The following is a 24,259-nucleotide window of genomic DNA, read 5'->3' as shown; positions in this document are numbered from 1 at the left end:
CATAGTGGCTGGACAGGTACCCACGTCGTTAAGTGCTCACCGGTCGCCTCACTAGACGTCCGCATGCCGCTGCCCATATTCCCGAAGCTGCGCTTCCACCCCGGGCCGGTTTGCACTGGAGCTGCAATCCTGTGCCTCTGTCCCCCTCCCCTGCTCCCTCCGCCCCCCGTGGCCACCGCCAGTCTCCTCTCTGTGATGCAGGGAATAGATTTTGAATAGGTTGGTGCCACCACACTGGCATTTTCCTGGCTTTCATTCCTCCTTAGTGCATTACTTATTTCCATTTTCATTTTTCCCTGACTTGAGGACTCAGAAAGTTTCGAGTGTTTAAATTCTCCCCGTTGAGCTTCCCCGTTATTCCCCATCACGGACTTGGTTCCCCCCACACGCTGGTGCATCTTTGCTCTTCTCGGTGACGCCCGTGTCCCTCGCGCCCAGGCTCCAAGCTGTCCTATGGGGAGGCACGGCAAGGAGCTGCCCACCTGCATGTGGCACGGGAAACAGTTGGCCTGCCCGCACTGTGGTATAGGCCGTCTCGCCACCCTGCCCTCTGGGGTGCGCGGTGGGCGGCCGTGGAGCGCTGTTTCCCTAGGAGCTGCCTTCTCCATTACTGGCCTTTGTTGACGGCTCTCAGCCCCGCCCACACACAAGGGTGTGGGTGAGCCGGACTTTCTGGGTCTCCCCAGCTGAGCACCCCCTCACAGAGCTGCAGTTAAGACCCAAAACTGGACCCTTGGCGCGTGTGGAGTGCAGGGGCACAGGGAGCCGAACCGTGGGTGCGTGTGTGTCTGGGAATTCCCGAGTGTGCTCACGGTGAGCGGGTTCTGGTTACAACGAGGTGTCCGGGTTTGTTACCCAGAGGCGGCAGCTGCTGGCCATTCCTGGGCGAGCACCTTCCCTGAAGGTCTGCCGCTCTGCGCAGGGGCAATCCAAGCTCCGCAGCACAGCCTCCTGGTGTGAGCAGCCTGCACGCTGCCCCAACTGTGAACGTAAACCCTAGACTATGGCTGCCTCAGGGCCTCTGCTGGCGCTCTGCTCTGTGCCTGGAAGGGTCTCTGCACCCACACCTGGATCTGACTGACCCTGCCAGGGTTTCAGGGCCCTGGTCAGCGCCCCGAGTTTGGGGCTGCAGAGAGAAAGAAGCAGATGATGCGGGAGACAGAAGGTGGTATGTGGGTGGGGAGCAGTGGCCGGCAGGGAGAAAGGGCGCCGAGGTTTGAGGAAGGTAGGGCACGGTGCCCTTGGGAGGGTGTACTCAAGCTTGCAGGTGTGAAGAGGTGCCAGGAGGCTGGCCAGCATACTGGGCAGTCGCACTTACGCCTGGGGTGTGGGGGGCGTGTCCTCCTCACACACCTGTGGGGTACAGCACTCAGCCAGTGGTTCTGGTGAAAAACGCCAGGTGAGGGCACACCACTCATCCAGGTCTTCGTTTGGAAAACTCTACCTGAAATCATGCTGGTGCTACTTAATTTTAAGGCCTTGTGCATTTGCACACATGTCTGACTTGATTGTATAACCTCTTTCTAGTTTATAGAAAGCACCCAGGAGGTGGGAACTTTCACAGACATTCTGTAAGATGTTCATGAGTTAGAGGCCCAAGACGGGCCCCTGTGCATGAACAGCCTCTGCTTACCCGCTGCCTGAACCAGAGCCCAAAGCTCAGGCAGCATGGAAGGCCCACAGGTTTTTGTTGCGTTTGACAGGGACTGTTGTGATCATCTGTCTGTGTGCAGAGGGGCTCCCATAGCTGATGGACATCTCTAGGGGGCATCTCAGTACGGGCATTAGCTTCACATGGATGGACAGCAAATGGTGCTCTTTGTCATTCAGCCGGGAGAAGCAGACCAAGATGGCCAGCTGGATCCAGGGTGCCACCACGTCCCCCAGATGGTGGGCAGGAGACCTCTGCGGGACTTCGTCGGGCTGGAGGACTGCGACAAGCCCACTCGGGATGCCGTGCTCGACTTCAGCTTGTTCGTCACCATCGGAGACATGGACGAAGCTTTCAAATCGATCAAACTCATCAAAAGGTGAGGATTCCACCCCCCGAGGGGTCCGAGGCATGTGCACCCCTCTTAGAGTCCCTCTTTACAGCTCTCTCCTGAATGAGATTCTGAGAACCATGAGCTCCTCTGACTGTGTCACGGGGTAGCTCCTGGCCTTTGACCCGATGAAATGCGCTGTGCTTGTGTGGAGCTGGTGTGTCCTGGCGCGGTGGGGCGGGAGCGCTGGCCAGGCGCCGGCAGGGCCTGGGGCCTCTCGGGCTGTCGCTTGTGTTGACTTGTTAAGGGTTCTGGACACGAGCAGCTGCAAGTTCTGCCGCTGCTGAATGTTGGTGGTACCTGTGTCTCTGGGCATAATTGCTGCTAAGCAATACTGAACAGAAAGGGTTTTGATAATAAATACTCAAAACGTGTGAAAATGCAATTAAAATTGCCCTAAGAGAAGTTTTCAGCCGAGAGCTGCCTACAAGTAGCTTCTTCTCACTTCCCGAGAGAGTTCAGACGCTTCCCAAGGGCATATGATGGATTGTGATCTCCAAAGGGTAGAAAAATTACTGAAGAATGAAACCAAAGTGGGAAGAGAAAAATGGGAGGTTGCCTGGAACATGCCCCTCGCTTGCCGTGATGGTTTCTGAAACGTGGAAGTTCCTTCCAAAAGAGCACACGCCTGCTTGTCCATCGTCTTTCCTGGGACAGTGTGGCCGCGCCGTCCCTCTGCAGGGCCTCGTCAGCTGGCTGTGTGGCCAGAGCGCTGCAGCGGGGGAGTGAGCCAGGGGCGCTGACGGGGGACTCAGCCTTCCTCTGACTGCTGTGCGTGCAGTGCAGGTGTGCTCACAGACAGCAGTCAGCCACACAGTCAACTTTAAAGCTTTAATGTACGTTTATGTAGGCAGATACATAATATTAACAACATTATACATCTTAAATATTCCATTTTCTCTTTAAAAACAATTATTTTTAGTAAATGCTTGTGGGAAACATGCATTCTGGGAAGAAGGTCAGACCTCAGCGTCCCAAAGAGCGCTGGCTGTGGGACACAAGTCTGGCCATTTCTACACCGTGTGCTGGGTTTGTTATAAATGGTTAGTTCTCACACGCCTTTTGTTCTTAGAGCCCCAACCCCAACCCACCCCTCGCTCTGACTATAGACAAATCTCTGGGGTGCTAAGGGCTTCAAATTCCCGGCTAGCATCTTGTGCTCCCTGGAAGATCACGTGTCTCTCAGAGGGAGTCGGCCTCCTAAGGGAGAGGCAGCCGATGGCCCAGGGCTTTGCTTGGACCCGTCAATGCCCAACATCAGTTTCCTGGGCCGGAGGAAGGCCGCCGCAACGGTGGCCCTGCGCCAGGTGGCATGGGGCCAAGCAGCACAGTGCACGGGAGGTGTCCCAGCTGGGCACTGGGGGCTGTCCGAAAGTGTGTAGCCCAGCAGACCTGCGAGCTCACTGTCAGCTTACAGGTTTAGGCCAGGCGTGTGTGGAGTCCTGCAGTATCACAAAGGCATTCTGCAGCCCACAAGCATTTGGCTGAAGTTAGGGTGAAGGTAAAGTGAACCAGTCCCTCTGAGTTTTTTTAAACAGGTAGATTTTTCCCCTCTTACTCTGCCAGTTGTCAGTCTGCCACCATACAGCCACAGAACTCAGAATCTCCGGGAATGTGGGCATCCGAGGCTCAGCTAATGAAGACATGATTGCCTGCCGCTGAGTTCCCGCTGGGTCTTTAAAAATGACTTAGCCCTTCTCTTACTGCCAGCCCACAAAATGGCAGACAGATAGCCCAGTTCTTTCCATGTGCATGGCAGTGTAGACAGATAAAATACAAGTTTTAGACAGTGGTAAGAGGTTTTTAAGTTTATTTTAACTTACAAAAAGAATGAGGAATGAACAGACAGCACAGTCCTGGCATAAAGCCATAACCCTCAGGTCGTGGCTGGAGATCTTCCCAGGCTCTCTGCTTTGCCACGGTAGATACGACTTGAGGGAGCCCCTCTCAGCAGACGCAGAATGAATCGATCCCAGAGCAGGCACAGAGCAGGGTGGCCTCCTGCCTCCTCACGTGCGCCTCACCCGCTGGGCTCCACCCTGGAGTGTGTGAGCCTGAAGCTGAGCTGTGCGTGCCAGGAGGAGGGTGGCAGAGACGATACATCAGCACATAACGTATTTATATATAACATAGTGAACACGTCTGTATGTTGTACGTGCACACGAGGGAGCCCTGCTGGTAGCCACCCCACACAGGCAGCCCCGGTGTCCGGGCTGTTCTGTGCAGTGGGTGAAGCCCCAAGCAAGGCCCCTCGTGGGCAGCCCTCAGCACGGGGACTCCACGTAGTCGTTGTCCAGCCCCCGGCGAAACCGTGCAGTCAGGGAGCGGCTGATGACAATCACCCGGGGCGCCATGCAGTCCTCTCTCCTGTGGAGAATGTTCCAGATCAGCATGGCAGCTGCCAGGGTGGCCAGCAGGCAGGCGCCAATGTTCAGGTAGCAAGACCAGGACAGGTGGGTGTAGGGGCCGATCCTGTAGAAGGTCACCAGCCCGATGACCAGCACAAAACCTGCAGATGGAAGAGAAGCGTTCAGAGAGCCTCACCAGAAGCCTCAGCAGGGCCACGGCCAGGGGTGCGGCCCTGGGTCCCCAGGCAAGCGGTGCCAGGGCCTCGGGCCCCCGCTGTTCTTCAAGGGGCCTCTGTGGCCCTTTAGGGCCTTTGGGTCTGGAGGCCTGGAGTGGACTCTGCCTCTGCAGAGCCCTGGCCAGGAGTTATTTCACGGTCTGGGCCCGGCGTGCTCTTCCCGGGTCCGCCAGGTGTCAGCTGTTCCCACGCGCACCCTCCCATTGGCTTCCCCTCCCCCAGACAAAGCCATAGGGACTGCGCATGAGGCCCTCCCTGACTTCAGTGAATGCCCACATCGGGGTGAAAGTAAGCACAGAAATTCTCTAAATCTTATCTAGGAACAGCGTAGATTAGTGTTTAACTTAGTCCAAATGAACTCCTGTTCTTTGTGTTTGATTCTAGAGGAAATAGAGATTTTCTTTAAAATTCAAGATGGCATGGGGCCTGCACACATGGCAGGGGCAGAAGCCAAAGACGATGCATGCTGGCCACCTGCTCATCCCGCCTGTCGCGCCCTGCTAGGACCTCGGTCAGCCCGGGCTTGTCCCCGTTGTCAGTAGCTGACACCATAGCACCACTTGCTCCCGTGGTCTTGTCTATAAGGAGCCCCAGAGATGTGGTTTCACTGGTTCTCACAATACGAGAACCGGGGTTTTGTGCCCAGGACCTGTTGGCTAGAACAGTAGGGCGGCATGTTTGGAGGAGGTCAGATCTGAATCCCGGCTGCAAACCCCACTGGCTGCTGACCCTGCCCAGGAAGCTGGTCCACACAGCCCCTCTCCGTGCCCACTGCATCCCCCAGATCAGCAAACCCCTCGGCTAGGAAATACCACTGTGGCCCGAACAGCATCGTCCAGGGCATGCCATCAGGAGACAGGCTGCAGGCAGCGGGCAGCGGCTGGCACCACCAGCCAGGCAGCCGCACACACGGGACCTGGAGGGAGTCACCAGGGACCCAGGCTCCTCTGCACCCTCCAGGCTCAGCCATCAGCCGTGTTTAGGGAGACATGGGGAGGAACAGTATGTGAAGAAAACCTGGAGTGGCCGGCCAGCAGGCAGCAGCTGTTGCCCGGGGAGTCGGGGGTCCTAACCTCTGGCTGCTCAGTGTCTATCGCACACCCTCAGTAGCACATGTGTTTCATTGAGTCCTGTGTCACGTTTTACCTTAAAACATCTAGACTAGCCTTAGATTCTTCGACCCACTGGGCAACCCCCAACCTTGCCCCACCATTTCCACAGCCACCTGGGCAGAGGCAGTGCTGCACTCGGGTTCCGCATGGCTGCTTCTGTGTAGCAGGAGCGCGGCCTGCCACTGACCCTGGCCTCCCAGAGTCTCCAGGGTACGCATGGACTGGGTCACTGAGACGGACCCAGGTGGGCCACAGTGGGGGCAGGGGGCAGCGGGGACCTCCGAGAAGGGAGGCTGGGGAGCGGCCACTCCTGCAGCCCAGCCTGCTAAGCTTTGCAGCGACTGAAGCCCATCAGGGCTGGACCCCGTCGGCTGCGGCTGGTAGGCGCCACCCAGCATTGCCCCTGAAACACCCGCCGACACAGTTACGGTGTCCGTGTTCAGCAAACCTGCTCAGGCCCCTTGCCGCACACCCTGAGCTGAGGCGTGGTCCATCTGTCTTTGTGAAATTGGCGTTCTGACAGGAGGAAGATGGGATGAGTCACAACGCAGCGGGCGAGTTAGGATGCCGTGTGAGCAGGAGCAGAGGTGCTGTCCAGGGTGCCCCCAGGGCGTGGCAGCGGGCTGGGCCCTTGACCCCCGGGAGACTCCAGCATGCAGAGGGGGCACCCAGCCTGTGACTTGGCTGCCGATTCAGTGTTTTTCCTCCCTGTATTCGGCTGTGGTGCCTGCAGTATGTAGATTTTGCAGCGCATAACTGCTGCTGATTGAGAGGCCACTTTTGATATTATAAGATGGAAGACCCCTCAGGGTCGGACAAACTGATTGAAGGAGTATAAAGTCACGTGCACACAGGCAAGCCGGGCAGAGCCACCTGCACCCTGAGGACACAGGGTGGGGGACGGTGATGGAGACGGTGGTCATACAGGCACAGAGCCTGACCACCAGGCTTCCCAAAGTGAAAGGTGCAAGCAAGGCCCCCGTTCAGTTGCTTGTCAGTGAAACTGCTCATTGACTATCCGGTGGTGAGCAGCAGGGGCAGGTCTCAGCGCGTGCGGTCTCCCACCCCGCCTGTTACGATGCTGAGGCCATGCCTTGCTCAGCTTTCTTTCCCAGGGAGTAAAAGGGAAGGCCTGGCTGTGCACTGCAGTGTGAGAAGGCCACATGCCTCCCAGCCACGTGATTTCTGTGTGAGGCCCACCCTGTCCTCACCTGTCTTAGGTCTACTGAGAATATGTACAGTTAGAGAGGGTTTGCTTCCTTAACATTAGTAACACATGTAGAGAAACCTCTCCGGGAAGACCCGTCCCAGGAGGGCACACAGAGCCCACTGGAGCAGCGGGCATGGGCTCAGCCTTGGGGCAGATGTCCCGACAGACACATGGGGCTCGGGGATCTTCTGTGGGCCCCACATGTCAGCAGTACAAAGCCAGAGATATGGAAGAATGGGCCCATGTGGCCCCATGGCCCCACTGAGTATCTCCAGCCTCAGCCTTGACTCCAGGACGTCAACGCATGTGCACGTTCTGAAATCATATGCACCTTTGCACGAAGCCCAGCAGCCGGGGAGTGAGGCGACGCGTGGAGCAGGCTCAGCACTGCGGGGGCCTTAAGCCTCGGGCCTTCCCCTCGTGCCCCTTGTCTTCAAAGACTTTTCTCCCAGGATTTTTCAGTGGTGTTAATGTTTGTCCAGAAGCACATCATATCTAAGGGCGGTTTTAGCAAGCCCTGAATTCTGCCCGCAGAGGCGGCTCTATCCGCATGGATGTTTCCAGAGCAAACAGCCCCTTCCTGTGAGCTGGCCGCCGGTCGGCCAGTCACCGCCCTGCCTGCAGAGCGCCCCTTCCCTCTCTCTTCCTTCCTGCCCACTTCCTAGGGCTTCGGGGTCTGTTACAGGGCCTTCCTTTGGGATGCGGTCAAGCACATGCAGGTGGCCTAAGTGGAAAAAGCACGGGGTCAGCCCTGAGCTCTTCACGAGGCTCACCTGCTTGGCATGGCACAGCACAGAGCTGGCAGAGTCGCCTGGGACTTAGGTTTGCTGTGACACATTTCAATGAGTGTTTACAGAGCAGACTTGTTGCTGCACCATGTCAAGACACAGCCGTGCAGGGATTTTCCAACATTGTGAGCAGAAAAGTGATGGTTAGCCAGATGTTTCTCCCTAAAGGGAAAGCGGGGAAGGAAGGGCTAAAGATGACAAGGGTGGTACGTGCTCCTGGGAAGTCACAGCCCCAAGGGCGCCCCAAGCAACACACAGACAAGGGGACGGGAAGACGCAAGAGGCGCGCCTGGGGAGTGGGCACAGGAGGCGGGACTCACACTGTCCAGACCAAGAAGTCCCGGTTTACTGCGCAAAGTTTAAAATTCTGTTCCTACGAGAAGAGCCCCAAGTCTAAGCAGCAGAAGCCATCCCACCCAGTTCATGAGATGCTGAGACAGCTACTGCTCACCAGCCCCCACAGCTGGGCAGGCGGCCCCTATATGCTCATAGGACTTGCTGCCGAAGGAAAAATCCTATGGTTTCCAGAAGTAGAGAGGAAGCTGGCAGACAGGGAGCCACATGAGGCTTTTATCAGCTGTCGACTCAGTTCCGCTGTGAACTCCGCAGCCAGAACTGGAGGTGGGGCTGGAGGGTGATGCAGAGCCAGCGCTGGAAGCTGCGTGGTGAAGGCCCGTGTCCACACCAGGATGCTTTGCGGGCACGGAGCTCAGTTTGTGGTTTGAGGATTGGTGCTGGACGCCGAGGGGCCAGGACAGGCCCGCGTCAGGTTGCTCCTCCCTGGGGAGCTCTAAGGCGCCCGAGGCCCGCACTCCCACGGCAGCCTCTGCAGAAATGCGCGCACATGGGCACTGCAGCTGGGTCGTTTCGTCGTGGTCGTTGGGCCTTAACTCTCAGAAAGGTCCATGAACACTCAGATGACCGACAAGGCCACCCTGAAGTTGTGCAGGGACGGAGCTGGGGGCTGGCTCCTGGCGGGAGCTGCAGCACTACCACCTGGGAGAGCATCAGGCACTGGCGTGGAGCCCGTGGGTGCCTGGTGGAGGAGCCCCCCGCCCCAGCCGGAGCTGCGGCCAGCGAGCTGCTGCGGTGCCACCAGAGGCCCCGGGGCCTTCAGGGCCCGCCTGGTGTTCTGCCTGGAGGACAGTTTGCCTGTGGAGGGGCCCACGGGGGTGCCTGGTGGGCTCGGGCATTCACCAGGCCCCATGGAGGGCCCTGAGCTCTGAGCATAGAGGGCACAGGACGCGCGTGGGAACGGATGCTGCTCAGCAAGTGGTCACCCAGCAGGACCACTGGAGGGTCCGAGTACCAGCAGGGCGTGCCGCAGCTCTCCCTGTGGCGCGGAGCCCACAGGCCAGGGTGGCTCGGCCAGGGCCTCGCAGCGACCAGCAGTGGGGCCCAGTGGCACCCACGTGGCCTGCTGCGGCTGGCTGTCCACCTGGATGCCCCGTGAGAAATCTCACTCTCAGGAGCTCTGGAGCTGAGGAGGCGCCCCCCGAGGGGCCACCACGCCGCCTGCAGAATTCTCCTCGGCTTTCCTGTGCGCTTCAGGCGTCCCTCAGCCTTTCACATGGGGTCTGCAGGCGTCGACAGCGACCCAAGGCCTTTCCCAGGTCGCTTCCTCTGATCCCATTTGGCACTCCTTTCTCCTTCTGCCCACACCGTCCTGCACACAGTGAGACCACAGGCACACAAGAACAGAGGTGCAGCCCCAGGGGCTGGCCAAGGAGGAGGCTGCAGGCTGGAGCCAGTCGGGGCCTGTGCCGGGTGAGAGGCCGCGCGGAGGGGTGCACAGGTGTCAGCAGCTGCTCACTCTGGCGCGTGGGGCCGGCCCTGCGGCGGCAGGTATATAAGCAGAGCCTCCTGGCACCTCTGCCGGTCACCAGAACACAACGGGCAGAAGGCTGGCACGAGCCTGGGATGGGTTGCCCTCTGGTGTCGGGAGGGGCAGGGACCCGGAGGCGGGGACCGAGCGGAGCTTCCTCAGAGCCCCTCTGCTTCTGGGGTGGGGTGGGCTGAGGGACAGAGGAACTTTTCCCACTTCAAGGTAAATTAAAATTATACTTGGAAAGTTCTGCAAAGATTTGGAAACGATTGCATGTGGCACCCGAGCTTGGTGGAGTCAGCAGGTGGAGCCGCTGGGCCCACGCTTTGATGGGGGAAGCGGCCGTGGTGCCGTCCCTCAGCACCCCCCGCGACGGTCCTTGGCTGCAGCCCTGAGGGGCAGTCCGGGGCCCAGGGTGCCAACGCCAGCCGCGCAGGGTGCAGGGCGCCCTGTCGGGGTGCCTGCCTCGTGGGTGTCAGCATCCCCGCCCAACCCCCGAGGGCACGTGCTCTTCTCCCGTCAGCATCTACCCGCCCACCCTCTGGCCAGCGCTGGGGACTCTGCTCACTTGCATAACAGGTGCCAGCAGGCATTTCCCTCCTGGGACAGGACATCCTGGCGCCCCTCAGTCTCTCCCCGACTGTTTAACACAGACCAGAGCACAGGAAAAAACCTAACTCTAAAATTAGCAGCAGATAGAAGAAAGGCACATGGCTGCATTCTGCACTGTTTGCCAATGAAACAGGTCTAAACAGGCCAAATGCATTTCCTTTTTGGGCAAAACAGACCTGCTGGTGGTCAGACGCACAGCACCTCGCATAGGCACTCCGCCTGGCAGGTTTGAGCGGAGCTGGCGCAGCCTTTCCTGGGGCTGTGCGGCCTGGGAATGCCCAGGATGGGCGGCCCCAGCCCCCACCTCGCCAGCACGGGCCCCCGAGAGGCCAGTGGCAGTCCCAGGGTGGCAGTAAGACAGCTTGTATTGGTTAATGGGGCTTCCCCCACTTCCGTTTCAATTTTTTTTTTTTAATACATTATTTGGAAACAACACTGCTTTGTTCTGAATAAGGGTTTGCAGGAAGGAGACTGTGAGACTGACCCTAAACCCACAGTGTTTCTCACACTAATTCTGAATAAGCATCTCAAGGAAATTTCTTAAGAAATGCAAAACCAATATCCTGTTAGAGGGACTTATTTTCAGAATCAAGAACTGTTACTTTGGTTTCTTAAATGCCACTAAATAACCGTTTTGAATATAGCTTTTCCAATCTCATTTTCAACACCTGTGCTCCCCTTGTGACAGGCTGGAATTTCAGATAATCCCACATGACAGAGAGGAGTGGGTTCTGCTGGGCCGCCCTCAAGTCAGCAGCGGGCAGCTGGGCAGTCTCCCTAAAGGTGTCACTGTCTCTTGGGGTACCCTGTGCCTCCCGAGATCATGGAGGGAAGGAGACAGGAGTGGTCCGATCACACGTCAGCTACTGACTCTCAGAACCAACTAGGTGAGGGCAGTGACCCTGCAGCCCTGTCCCCGCTCTGCCGGCAGGTAGAGGCATTGTGAGCGGGGTCAGCAGTTTGCCCCAGTTCGTGTCCATGATAAGTGATGGAGCCCAGATGCAAGTCCAGTTCCCTGGACCCTGGAGCCTCTGCTCTTTCCTGGAAACTTGGCCTGGCCGGCCCTTGGCAACCCCGCCCTGCATCTGACCCACAGCCGTGGGGAGATGACTGGCCCAGGACCACCCACCTTCTATTAATAGAACCCAGGAGGGCCTGTTTCCGATTCCCACCCAGGCGCTTCCCAGCACATGAATCCTTGCCAGTCTGTCAGTCTCATTCTGGAAATTGTGTTTCTCCAGAAAAGGGCCAGGATCCATTTTTTCTGGAGTGATTCACTTCTCACTTCCTGCCATGTCTTCTGCTGGGCTTGTGGGAACTGTACCTCCTGTGTGGGAGCTCGCTGCCCTTTCCCCGGGCAGGGGTGGCTGAGGTGCGGCTGGCACTGCCCCTGCAGCCCAGCCCTTGGGGCTGTCTCTCTCTGTCCCCACAGGCAGCTCCCCAGTGGGGGCAGCAGACCTGAGTGCACCCCCATCTCTGATGAGGCGAGAAGGCCCCCTGGCAAGCTCCAGGTGCTTGGCCCCCACAGGCACCAGGGGACCCTCCAGAACAAGAAGGACCCCCAGCCTGAGGTGCACGGCCCCCATGACCACCCAGGGGACCCTCCAAAATGACCCTTCTGTCATTTACAACACATACGCTCACCCTTTCAGGACCACCAAGTAGCTTCGTGCCCTGCCCATTTCGCCCTGGGGCCACCCTCAGTGGCTGTAGTGGCTTCCAGGTAGTTCTGAAAAGGCTCGTTCACCGATGGCCCAAGGCCCAAAGTGGGGCCCCCTCAGTGCTCCAGGTGCTCCCCCTGCACTGGGTGTTGGAGCGGACAGGGTGCATGTGCTCCACACTTCGTGCTCTTGTGAGGAGGGTTGGCTGGGTCCTGGGAAGGTACTTGCAGGGGAGCGTGCCGGTGAGCCGGGCCAGAGCCACGCATGTGTCTGACGGCCCGTTCACACACCCTTTGCCGGCAAGGTGGCTGAGGTGCGGGCTCCCCTTCACCCGTGGTGACGTGCTTCACGCCCCCTCAGAGCTACAGTCGTGAGGGAGGAGCGTGAACCCAGGCTGCCTGCCGCATGGGCTACTATGGGGCAAAGCACATCACCCCAGAGTGCCAGCACCTGGGAGCTTGGACACGCACCAGGTGCCGGCTGCGGCCATGGTGCCCCTCTGTGTGTGCTGCTGTCTTGCCTCTGCCCGTGGCAACCACCTGGGGCAAGCAGGTGACCCACGGGGTCACTGTGAGAGTAGGACACGGGCCAGCCCCAACAGGAGCTGAGCACGGAGCTCGGCCCGCCCAGGGCCTGGGTACTTACTTGCCAGCTGGAATGCAGCAGCCATGGCCTCCTCCCAGCACTGGGAATCGGGTGACATCAGGGACAGGCCGGGCAGCCCCAGGACGAAAGTGAGCTGGCCCGCAGCAAGTGCTGCAGTAGCAACCAGGTTGCAGGCACGCATCATGTCAAACTGCACTGCAAGAGGGGGGAAGGCAGGCGGTCAGCAGGGACAAGGCCATTCAGAATGGGGTGCCCTCCCCTTCTGGAGCCTCTGTCTGCACCCAGTTGGGCTGGGAGCCTGGCGTGTGAGGCCGTGTACATGGGGCAGCGGAGGACCAGGCGGGCCCTCAGGAGAACCCCAGAGGTGGGGTCGGGCAGCAGTGTGTCCTGAGGGCCCATGCAGGGTGACGGGGTGCAGGCTGTGCGGCCAGGCCCCTCCTCTGGCCCTCCAGGCTGCAGGGGCAATGGTGCCTGTCATTCGTGCTCCACCAGCGGGGGGCCACGATTCTCTCTGGCACCTGGAGAAGCTTTGTGCTCCTTCCCATCGTATCTCTGCCTGCCTCCTCCCTGCGTCTCTGTCAGTCGGAGCTTGAGGGATTTCACCTTCCCCGACCCCGGGCCTTTGCCAACACGATGCTCAGGCCTGGGGGTGGCGCCCCTGCTCCAAAGCTGAGGGGCTTCTGGGAGGAGAGCCTGGCGCTGGGGAGGAGGAGCCGGGGAGGCAGGGTGGGCGCGTGAGATGGGCGCCCGAGGCCCTGGCAGTCCCACCAGCGGGGTGTGAGCTGGGCCCTGGCGGCCGGCCAGCACCCTCGGACTCACTGCCTCTGACAGCTCACACTCTGCCTTCCGCGTAGCCACAGCTGCGTGACCACCATCACGAGAGCCCCTGATGCTCTTCTCTGGCTCGCCAGCTGCCAGGGGCAAGGAGGCAGGGCCGGCAACGCTGCGAGAGGCCTCACGTGAGCCAGCCAGGCACCCAGGGCGGGGCTCTTGGCGCTGGTGTGGCAGTGGGTCCAGACTGACCGGGGGCCCAAAACTGCCCAGCCGAGCCTGGGCTGTGGGCCTGGTGTGGACACCCGGGCTCCCTCACCTCCCGCAGGCTGAGGCCAGGCTGGGAGCTGGACTTCAGGCTGATTGGCTGGGACCTTCCTGGCTGCCCACAGTCTTCATGGCACAGCTGGAGGCACAGCAGCCCTGAGTGGCGACCATGTGCACACGGGAGACCGCACCGCCTCCCTGTCCGGACAGGAGCTTCCAGGACACTAGCCAACTCGCTTGCAAAGGCTGCTGTTCACAGGCCCCTTCTGTCTGCTTCACACTGGCTTTCACTGCCATTACTGTACTGCTGATATGGCCCATGGCCATCAGAAGGCTCTGCTACTCTGAAAGACGGCGGAACCTGGAAGGGGAAGTCATCTCAGGGATGAGGGGTGTTCTCAGCACCAGGGAGCCGAGGGCTCCGAATTCATGGCCAGGCCAGGAGTATCGCCCAAGGTCCTCACAGGTGAGGAAAGACTTGCAGGTGGGGCTGGCGTGGAGAGGGGGGCCTGCGGTGCCCCTGGGTGCTGGCCCCCCACTCCCAGGCATCCTCGGTGGTGCTCCATCCCTCCTGGCGGCTCTGGGCCCACAGCCCTGTGCCCCACACCTGGCAGCAGGCCTGCGTCCTGACCCCATCTGCAAGCCGCCGGGTCCCCCAAATGTCACAAGGGTGTAAAGACTGAAGCAGTGACTGCCCACAGACCCACCACCCTGCCCGAACAGCCGCGCTCCCCGTCTCAGCCACTGAGAGGGCTGCCGTTCTTGGCGCCCCGCATGCCCAGGCAGGTCTTGGGTTCTTGCACCACCTGTGTGTGCAGCCCGGCTCAGAGAACCCAGTGCAGCAGCAGCCTCCCGGCCGGCACTGTGTGACACACACTGGGTGTCCCCGGCCCAGGTGCCCTGTGGGTCTGTCTTCCAAGGGAAACTCGGGTCGCCCACCTCGCAAGTCCTCTGAGGAGTAGGGGCCCCCACAGGCTCCATGTGCTCTGACCATGTGCCTGGGACTCAATCGTTCGATTGCTCGCACCCCAGCTTGACTCAGCAGAAGAGCTTAGGTGTCTGACAGGGTGTCTGCAGTGGTGGGGGTGGGTGGCCGGAGAGCGAGGCTGGCCCGCGTGGAGGTTGTAAAGTATCTTCCAGAGCCGGAGGCGGACCTCACCCAAGGCCCCAGACACCTGCCCGCAGGAAGGAGGGCCCCCTGAGCAGCCACACCGCTCGCGGTCGCCACTCCCTGCCCAGCAAGCCGGCTGGTGGGCAGGTGCCCCTCATCCCCGTGATGCGGGGGCAGCTGAAGGGCCAGGACGCGCCCCCTTGGCCCTTGGCCCGGCTCGTTCAGACGCCCTGTGGCACGGAGAGCCTGGCAGAGTGCAGAGGGTCTCTGTTTGCCACGACAAGCCTGGCATGGCCCTGACTCAGCTCCATGGGGCGTTGCCAGGGCCTCAGGTGTGGGGCCAGCAGGAGCACGGCCACTGTCCACAGGCTCCTACCGCAATGTTTAGAGTCACGAACAGGCTGGCCCTTGGTGCCATGTGGCGAGGGACATGTTGCCCTCACAGCGATCCCACGGGTACCTGGGGTGGAGCAGTGAGTCCCACCAGGATGGTCAGCCCGGAGGCTAGATGGAGGCAGCTTCACAGAGGACGGCTGGGTGCCAGGGAGCCTTGAGCGCTGAGCCAGTGTGCACCGGGGCACTGGAGCACCTGCTCCTCCCCAGCCTCTGAGCCCAGCTGGGTCGCGGGTCAAAGCTGATGAAGGTGGGATGCGTGTGGCCTGGCTGAGGCAGCAGGGGTGCCAAGACGGGTGCCGGGAGCCCTGGGCTTGCCTTGGCCGCTTCCGCCCCACTCCTGTTGGCGTCGCGTTCTTTCTGGTGGAGCTGGTGAGCAGGGGCGGGCACACGTCGCCGTGGGCTCACTGTCCTCCATCCAGTCCTGCTCAGGACACATCCATCATATTTCCCTTGTTAGGGGCAAATACCTGATGCTCGGAGACTCATTAAGGGTCGGCTGCCACAAATGCCAAATTAATGGCAAGAGGAAATTTGAAAAGCTGTTCCAGGAGCTTATCAGGTTGTCAGGGAGGGACCAGCGAGTGGGGCCACCAGCATATGTGGTGGGAGGCTGGGGGCAGCGTGCATTCTGGCCCGAGGTGGCCAGGACTCAGTGTCGGGATGGAGGAGTGGGTGCCTGGGAAGGGCACCTGTGCAGCCCTGGGGGGGCTGGAGGTGTTCTCTGGGAGCCCCCAGCTTGCGCTGTGAAGGGTGGAATTGGTGTGGGCCACAGAGAGGCTACACTGGCACAGTAGGCTGCTCCTCAGGACAACCCAGAGCCTGGGGCCTGCTCTGGACCAGCCGGCCACCCTGAAACCAGGACAGGCTGCATTTGTCCAGCTCCCTGGAGCCCCTGAGTTCTGAGAGCTCATGGAAACCCTTGAGGTCCCTGCTCTCTAAGGAGGCAAGAGTGTCCTCGACAGAAGAGGCCCTTGGTGTGCGTGGTGAGGGGCTCAGAGGGGGCCGATTCAGGGCCCTGGGCCAGCACATGCCTCCCACAACCTCGGCTTCCCTGCCTGTGAAATGGGACAACACCCACCACCCCAGGCTCCCTCGAGGGTCAGGGTTGCAGGCACGTGGCAGTTCAGGGACATTCACACACTGAGCACATCACGCACCAGTTCCTGGAGGGCTCTGGGGACACCCTCTGAAAGCTTCTAGCATGGGCTGGCCGAAGCCGTGCCTTTCCTTAAAGACAAGGGCCATCTTCAGACAGAGGAGGCCCATCTGTGAGTCAGACGTGTCAGCTGCCTTGGAGGGTCTTGTAGGAAGACCTTTGCCTGCTGGCCGCCAAGACCATACAGTTAACACATTAGGTGACGAGCATCGTCACACTGAGGACGCGTGCCCTGCACACTCCGGCCCACCCCATTTCCAGAGCTCCAGAGTGGGCAGTGGGCCCAGGGCCAGTCTGCTCTCCTGTCAGGGCCCCTGAACCTGCCCTCTGCCCCCCATGGCCACCAGCCTCAGTCTCCTGGACTTCCCACCCACAGCCTGTCCCCATGAGTCCCCCCAGGCACTGCTCACGGGCTGACAACCCTGGCAACTGGAATGAAGTTGGAGCTCAGCCACATGTCTTTATGTTCCTGTTTATTTTACTAACAATCTATGTTTTCCTTAATTGGTTGACATGTGGTCCTGCAGCTATGCGTGGTGGCCGAGAAAAAGCCCTGGAGGAGCCTGCCTGTGAAATGGGACAACACCCACCACCCCAGGCTCCCTCGAGGGTCAGGGTTGCAGGCACGTGGCAGTTCAGGAACATTCACACACAGAGGCAGGTCGGCCCAGCAGAGCTGGGGGGCTCACCAAGGGGGTGGCATGGAGCATGGGGTTTGCAGCATCGGCCCAGAGTGGGGTGCCCTCCCCGCCACAGATGCACACCCATCTGGCGTCATGCAGGCCCAGCCATCCGAAGGAGACGGGAGAGTGAACAGACTTACGTTTGACGGTGCCTCGCGGCTCCTGGAAGCCCGCCACCTCTGAGCCCCAGCCCAGGGCCTCGCAGTCCCTGGCGTGCACCGGCCCGGGCCTGACCCCTGGGCTTGGCACTGCCCGGGCCCTGTCCACCAGCCAGCAGGATCTCCACAGCCCCACACTCCGCCTGCGCCCGTCCTCCAGCGTCTGGTACAGCCAGTTGGGGGTGAAGGCGGCCGCGTTGTTGAGGACAAGGGAGATGAGGGCCACCAGCACGGCCGTGGCCACCAGCTTCCGGATGGTCATGGCCAACCACGGTGCCGGCGCCCCTTCTGGAGAAAGTGCAGCCTGGTGAGCTGTTGGGGCCCGGGAACCAACTCGCTGCTAGGGCCGGCTAGAGGACATCGCCGCTCATTCTCGGAGGCGTCGGGAAGGCCCGTGTGGCAGGTGCGGGCGGGCCCACCTCGCGGCCTCCTTACCCTGCTTCCTGCACCTGGAGCAGGGCCAGGCCTGGGCTGCCGCCAGCCACACAGCCCATCCCAGGGGGGCAGCGGGGGCACCAGCCAGAGCCCAGGGTCGTGAGTGCGCCGTCTTCCTGGGCAGCAGCGGCGAAGGGAGGACACGAAGCGTCTTCTCCCGTGTGCAGGGAAACAGAAAGTTAACAGGAGAGGCAGGCGCGTCGGCCAGCCTTCTCAGGAGCAGCGCTGCTTGCAGCCAGCCCAGTGAGTGGTGCCAGCCGGCTCTGAGCAGGGCTGAGGGGGCAGAGCGGGTTCCTCAGCCTGCCTCCTGGCCCAGCCCCTGCCCTGTGCCTCTGCCGCAAACAGCCAGTCCTGGAAAGCAGAGAGCCTGTCACAGGGGAGTGTGTATGCATGTGTTTTCCCCCGTCTCTCAGCAGAAAGGAAATGGTTGTTTTTGAGGCTGTTTTTGGTGAGCTGGAGGGCGTAGCCAACTGCAACAAATAGCGGCTGGCCGCAGCAGCCAGACACCAACAGGATGTGCTTCCTGATGGGAAAGGCAGGAGGCCCTCTGAAGCCCTGCTCGGGGACCCTCCTCCCCACCCCTCCCCACCTTCCCTTCCGGCCCAGGACAGGCCAGCCCGGCACTCAGGCACTGCGGAGCGGCCCAGAGGCAGTGCTGCACAGGGCCCGGGCCCAGGGACAGCTGCACCGCCCAGGGCGGGCAGCACGCTGCCAGCCTGTCACCTTGGGGACTTGGCACCCATCAAGCCACCTGGGTGCCCGCCCAGCATGTAGGTACCGCCACCAGCCCCTGATGCCCCAGGGCCTACCCTCATTGCAGGTATTCTGCAGTCAACCAGGAGACACCACAGAGGGACTTGCTGGGAGGAGGACGCAGAGGCCGCCTTCGATGGGCCAGCACCCCCCTGCTCTGGGGCGGGTCAGGGCCCACACCTGGAGGGCTTGGGCAGGGTGTTGGCCTCTAGGTTCCGGAAGGTGGCGGAGGGTGGGCTGTGCACGTGCCCAGTGAGGCGGGCGGAGCAGTGGTTCCCGGCCCAGCCGCGTTTGCAGCCGTTGGGAATGTCAGTCAGTGCAGCTGGCCAGGGACCAGGGCCGTCCTCTGGCGACCTGTCGTAACACCACACAGGTCGTTAAGCTGCTGGAATCGTGGGGAGAGCCTCATCTGTGCTGCTCAGACCTTTCTGCACGTGAGGCCAGCACAGCATGGGGGTCTGTGCCTCTGCCTCTGGAGTCCCCACGCCCAGCCAGGACCCCAGAGTGGCTTTGAAAGAACAGAAAGGCATGCGGGTCCTGCCTTAGGAGAACACATGCCCAAGATGTGCAGTGGACCCCTGGGTCCAGCCTCTAATGTCCGCTGTCCCCCTGCACTGCCCACCTCCATCGCCGCACCCCCACCAAGTCCGTCCATCTGTGTGGCTGTGGGGGGCTACCAGGGATGGAAGCCAGGCCTTGTCTTCCTCCTGTCGGGGTCCTGGCTGCAGCCCACACGTGCCTCCCCATTCCTGCACTTACTGTGTATCCTAGAGCAAAGTACAGCAGGTCAGCCCTTTACACCACGCCCACTTCCCCACGGGCCAGGCTCTGGGCCGCCCTGGGACAGCACTGGTGTGCATTTGAAAGAACGAATGGCAGACGTCAGTGGAGGGACCACAGTTGTGTGGAACTGCCTGGAAGCTGTGGGGTGGGAAGAGATTCCACACGTGGCCCTGGGCCCTTTGCCATCCCAGCTGTCGCTTCTGGAATGAGGGCCTCTCGGAGAGCCCTGTTGCCTGGGCCTGGGGGGGCCAAGGGAGGGCCCACCCTGCAGGGGCAGCACCTGCTGCTGGCAGGCCGCCGCCTGGACGCCCGCAGTCACTCGCATGCACCTCAGCCAGCACCTCAGGATGAGTTTTCTGCTTGTTACAAGGGAGGGAGTTTGAATACGGAGAGTGTGATTTCCTGCATGAAGCCACAGACGAGACGGGCAGAGCCTGGCGCACGCCACTCATACACGGAGCTGGCGGGCCAGGAAAGATTCACATTCTGAGGCTGAAGGGGGAGGACTTGCTCAGCAGTCTGGGTCCACCGGTTACTGGTGTCCCAGACACCTCTTCATGGCCTGTGGGAGGCCCAGCATGAGGCCATGGAAGGGCCCCACGCGCCCAGCTTGGCCCCGTCCCCAGGCATTAGGCTGCCAGGGCTGCCTGGGCTGCTGTTTCTAAAACGCGCCATTTGCCCCTGCACTTTGTCCACCCTTCAGGAGCCACACTTAGAGAATTAAGAAATTCCAGCAGGACCCAGATAAACCCCCCCCCCACACAAAAGTATGCATGTACGTGTGGGAAGGGTACCTGGACGCATGGCACCGGGACCGGACACTGCAGGCCTCCCAGTGGCTGAGCGCCGAGCTCCAGCCTGGTGTCCCCCATCTCGGGGGCTGCCCTCCCTGGGTTCCACTCGCGTCGGGTGACCTAGGATGACGGTCGCCAGTTTATCGGGAGCCCGCACTCAGCCATGGCTCTCCGTGCACAGGCCCACAGCTCTGCCCTCATGCCAGGTGCTCCCTTCCCTTGGCCTTCAAGCAAGCCCCTGGGGTGAGCTCTGCAGCTGCCGCCAGGGAAGTGTGCTGACTGTGTGGCCTCCCACAGTTACAGACTTCCTCCCCCTAGGACCCGCACCCGCCTGGGTGACCCCCACAGAGCACCCCAGGGAAACGGCCCTGCAGGTCTGGGATCCCCTGCAGCCGTGGGACGGAGCCTGGTGGCAGGAGCGGGTGTCCAGGGCCTGCCATGGGCGGGGCGGCGATGAGAGGCTGCGCACCTGCCATGGGACGGGGACCCTCAGCTTGGGGTGGGGGTGTGGCCCCTGCTCTGCTGTGTTGTCCCGTGGGTGAAGCCCATCGGGCTCCCACACATCCCCCTTCTTGGTGACCCTGTGTGTCTGGCCAGGGCCCCCTGCCCTGTGTGGCCTCAGCGTCAGTGGGGCCCAGGGGCTGGAAGCTAACATGCGGCCGTGCCCCCTGCTGCAGCGAGGCCGTCTGGGAGAACATGGCCCGCATGTGCGTCAAGACCCAGAGGCTGGACGTGGCCAAGGTGTGCCTGGGGAACATGGGCCACGCGCACGGAGCCCGGGCACTGCGGGAGGCGGAGCGGGAGCCGGAGCTGGAGGCCAGAGTGGCCATGCTGGCCATACAGCTGGGCATGCTGGTGAGCCGGGCCCTCCCGGGCCGGGTGGTGGGCGGGCACCTGGGCCGCAGCGAGAGGCACATCCCCACTGGGTGCATGTAGCTCTGGAGGACCACTCAGGACCCCAGAGCTGGCAGCATGGCCGAGCCCGTTGGCCTTTGGGGGGCCACTGGTTACGGGAACAGAAACCCCCTCAAACTAGCTTAAGGCAAAACGTGGGTGAGGCCTGAGGAGCCCCTGAGGCCCCTCTCCTCTGCCAGGTGTCCGCCCTGTGTCCTGCCTGTTCTCAGAGCCCATGGCCCACTGTGCCCTGCGCAGCCAAGCAGGGCGGCCTGAGGGCTGGGCAGCGGGGGCGGGGTCTCCTCCCCACTGCACTTGGTGGCCCTACAGGAGGCCGGCCCGGGGACCGGGGACCAGGCCTCCCCGACCCGTGTGAGTCTCCTCCAGCGTGGGGCGGGGGCGCCTCTCCGCGGGCAGTGCTGGGAGTGGCTCCCCACCGGGCACTGCGCACCTTCACCGTGGGGTGGCTGACGGCCCGCGGAGCAGAGGGCATGCCGACACGCTCTCGCCTTCAGGAGGACGCCGAGCGGCTCTACAAGCAGTGCCAGCGCTATGACCTCCTGAACAAGCTGTACCAGGCCTCCGGCCAGTGGCACAAGGCAGTGGAAGTTGCCGAGCGCCAGGACCGCATCCATCTGCGCACCACCTATTACAACTACGCCAAGCACCTAGAGGCCGGCGCCGACTGCGGTCTGGCCCTCAGCTAGTGAGCAGGGCGGGGCCGGGGGTGGGGGGGTCCCTGCTGAGGGGCTTGCCCTGGGATAGGCCCTACCGGCCTCCTGCTTCTCCTCTGCCCAGTGAGGTTCCCGGAGGAAGCTTGTAGACAGGCCGCCCTTCAGGCCGCAGGGACCTTCTCGGTGGGGGCCTTCCCAGGCTGCTGCAGGGGCCGCCCTCCGCCCTGGCCTGGCTCCTGGCTTCTCAGCACGTGGAGCAAGCCTTGTCCAAGGCCTGGGCCAGGCCAGTGCTGCTGCAGCGCCCACCAGGCTCCGGCCACCGTGGCAGGGCTGGCTGGGGCCCTGGGCCGGCTCAGCCCCCTCCAGGTGGGGCCCTACCCCTGGGGTCCGTGCGGCCTGCAAGCATCGCGGGAGCACCACTGCCCCCCAGCGGCGGGTCTGCAGGCACAGAGCCATAAGCAGGGGGCCCCAGCGCTGGGTTGTTTCCACCTGGCATCGCTAGGCACTGAGACGGCGGGAGTGAGCTGCCCCTTCCTTCTCTCGCAGCTACGAGAAGTCCGACACCCACCGCTTCGAGGTGCCCAGGATGCTGTCGGAGGACCTGCAGTCCCTGGAGCTCTACATCAATAAGAAGGAGGACAAGTGAGTGCCAGGCGGGGCAGCCCCGGCCCCCGGGGCCTTCCGGGGCCTTGGAGCGCGAGGCCCTCTAGATGCTGACGGCAGTTGGGGCGTCCCTCTGGGGGGATTCCTTCAGGGCCTGGGCTTCACCTGTGGCCTCGTCCACCCAGCTCGGGTCTGGCTGGCTACTGGTCATGTGAAGACACTGGGGTGGCATCTGGGGTCTGGAGCCAACGCCAGTGGGGTGGGGCTGAGGGAGAGCCTGCTGGCCTCCCGCAGGACCCTGTGGCGGTGGTGGGCCCAGTACCTGGAGAGCCAGGCCGAGATGGAGGCCGCGCTGCACCACTACGAGCTGGCACAGGACCACTTCTCCCTGGTGCGTATCCACTGCTTCCAAGGCAACATCCAGAAGGTAGGCTGTTCGGCGGGGGGCAGGGCACGTGCCTGGTGCAGGGAGGCGAGGACAGAGCCCTGCAGGTCCCCGGTGTGCTTCCAGGCCGCTGAAATAGCCAATGGGACGGGAAACCGGGCCGCCTCCTACCACGTGGCCCGCCAGTATGAGAGCCAGGAGGAGGTGAGGCAGGCAGTGCGTTTCTACACGCGAGCGCAGGCCTTCAACAACGCCATCCGCCTGTGCAAGGTGGGCAGGGCCGTGGGCAGCACGGGGGTAGACGGCATGCGGGTGGGCGGGCGCGCTCTGTCCCCACGGAGAGTCGGACCGCGGGCACCCTCCCCCCACCCCCAGGCCGGCTTCCGCCACTCGCCTCACCCTGCCAGACCCGTGCGCCTCCCGCCCGCCTTCCACGCAGCTTGGCCTCCCTGCTTACGAGACCCTGAGCTGTCCTCGGTGCCTGCTGGTACCCAGCTAGACAAACAGGCCGGCTCACGGCTGCAGCCTCACATGTGGCTCAGTGGGGGTCTGTGGGGCATTCCGCATCCATAACAATGTTCTGACCCAGGGTGTTGTTTCTGGGAAAATCCAAAATGTGGAGAACCGCCACAGCAGGTAACCTGTGCAGTGTTCTGTGTAACAGCAAAAAGGAAGCCTCTGAATGTCTGGTGCACAAGCCTAGTAAGACTGACCCCTGTGAGAGGCCACATCGTGGGTCAGCAGTGAGTCAGAACCAGGGTGGGTTCTGCCAGGGCCCATTCCCAGCCCGAGCAGGAGCCCTGAATCCGCCTTGCCCACCCGCAGGAGAACAGCCTGGACGACCAGCTTGTGACCTTGGCCCTGCTGAGCAGCCCCGAGGACATGACCGAGGCAGCCCGCTACTACGAGGAGAGGGGCGAGCACATGGACAGGGCAGTCACGCTGTACCACAAGGTGAGGGCCGGCCTGCCAGGCCCAGGGCACAGCACGATGTGCGCACAGGGCCCGGAGGACATGGCACAGGGCCTGGGAGTGCAGCACGGGGCCCCGGGGTGCAGCATGAGGCCGGGGGGCACAGCACGGGCAGGACCAGGGGCACAGCATGGGCAGGACCAGGTGGCTGGCCTGCTGCATGTGAGGGGACCGGTCAGATGCTCTCAGGGACCGCTCAGAGTTGCCCCGCCATCCACAGGCCGGCCACTTGTCTAAGGCCCTGGAGCTGGCCTTTGCCACCCAGCAGTTCGTGGCCCTACAGCTCATAGCAGAGGACCTGGACGAGAAGTCGGACCCCGCCCTCCTGGCCCGCTGCTCGGACTTCTTCCTGGAGCATAGTCAGTATGAGAAGGCAGTGGATCTGCTGCTGGCCGCCAAGAAGGTGTGTGTCAGAGCCCCACCTGGGCACCTAGTGTGCAGGCACACAGGGCGTGGCGCCGCCTTCTCATGGTTCCAGTTGGCTGTGGCCTGCCCTGGGGTGAGGCCCAGCCCACGCTCACCTGTGCAGCCGGCCCAGGGGCAGGCTTCCCGCTCGTTTTCAGGGCCGCCAAATCATACCCAGGGCTGGCATCATCCTGTGCGTGGTACGGTGCAGACAGGGACGTGAACTGACCTGCTGAGCTGCTTTGTAGCGTACAGCTCAGTCGTGGGCAGTCACTTTTTTGTGTACTCACCAGCATCCACCCACACAGTCTGCATCTCGCAGAACCAAGACTCTGTGCCTGCTCATCAGCAAGTGCCCCCTGCCCTCCCGGCCCCTGGGGCCCACTCTCTGCTTCCTGCACTCACAGCCACGGAGTCCCACAGTACTGGCCCTGTGTGTCTGGCCTATTCCCTGGGCGTCCTGTTGGGGTGCACCCGCGCTGCAGCACACGTCAGGGTGTCTTCCTCTGTGGCCGGACCATGTCCTGCTGTATAAGAAGGCCGCATTCTGCCCGTCTGCCATCCATTGATGGGTGTGTG

General features: G+C 61.9%; 2 protein-coding genes across 8 annotated transcripts in view; one reads left to right on the top strand and one right to left on the bottom strand.

The window, feature by feature from the left end:
• Positions 1 to 24,259, top strand: part of IFT140 (intraflagellar transport 140) — a 66,307-nt gene that overhangs the window by 31,183 nt on the left and 10,865 nt on the right. For all 7 annotated transcript variants that reach the window (XM_057487799.1, XM_057487802.1, XM_057487801.1 and 4 more), the window contains 8 exons: positions 1,831 to 2,030; positions 20,425 to 20,602; positions 21,157 to 21,347; positions 21,862 to 21,957; positions 22,213 to 22,345; positions 22,430 to 22,573; positions 23,129 to 23,257; positions 23,496 to 23,678. In XM_057487799.1, coding sequence (XP_057343782.1) covers positions 1,831 to 2,030; positions 20,425 to 20,602; positions 21,157 to 21,347; positions 21,862 to 21,957; positions 22,213 to 22,345; positions 22,430 to 22,573; positions 23,129 to 23,257; positions 23,496 to 23,678 — 1,254 coding nt within the window. The remainder of the gene's footprint in view (positions 1 to 1,830; positions 2,031 to 20,424; positions 20,603 to 21,156; positions 21,348 to 21,861; positions 21,958 to 22,212; positions 22,346 to 22,429; positions 22,574 to 23,128; positions 23,258 to 23,495; positions 23,679 to 24,259) is intronic.
• Positions 3,836 to 17,877, bottom strand: TMEM204 (transmembrane protein 204). The gene is made up of 3 exons (XM_036915879.2): positions 16,965 to 17,877; positions 12,480 to 12,635; positions 3,836 to 4,551 (listed from the first exon to the last, which is right to left on the bottom strand). The coding sequence occupies exons 1-3, from the start codon at positions 17,242 to 17,244 to the stop codon at positions 4,307 to 4,309; spliced, it is 681 nt and encodes a 226-aa protein (XP_036771774.2). The 5' UTR covers positions 17,245 to 17,877; the 3' UTR covers positions 3,836 to 4,306.

Source organism: Manis pentadactyla, chromosome 10 (genome assembly GCF_030020395.1).
Source record: "Manis pentadactyla isolate mManPen7 chromosome 10, mManPen7.hap1, whole genome shotgun sequence".
Lineage (NCBI taxonomy): Eukaryota > Metazoa > Chordata > Mammalia > Pholidota > Manidae > Manis > Manis pentadactyla.
This window is presented reverse-complemented; position numbering and strand designations above follow the sequence as displayed.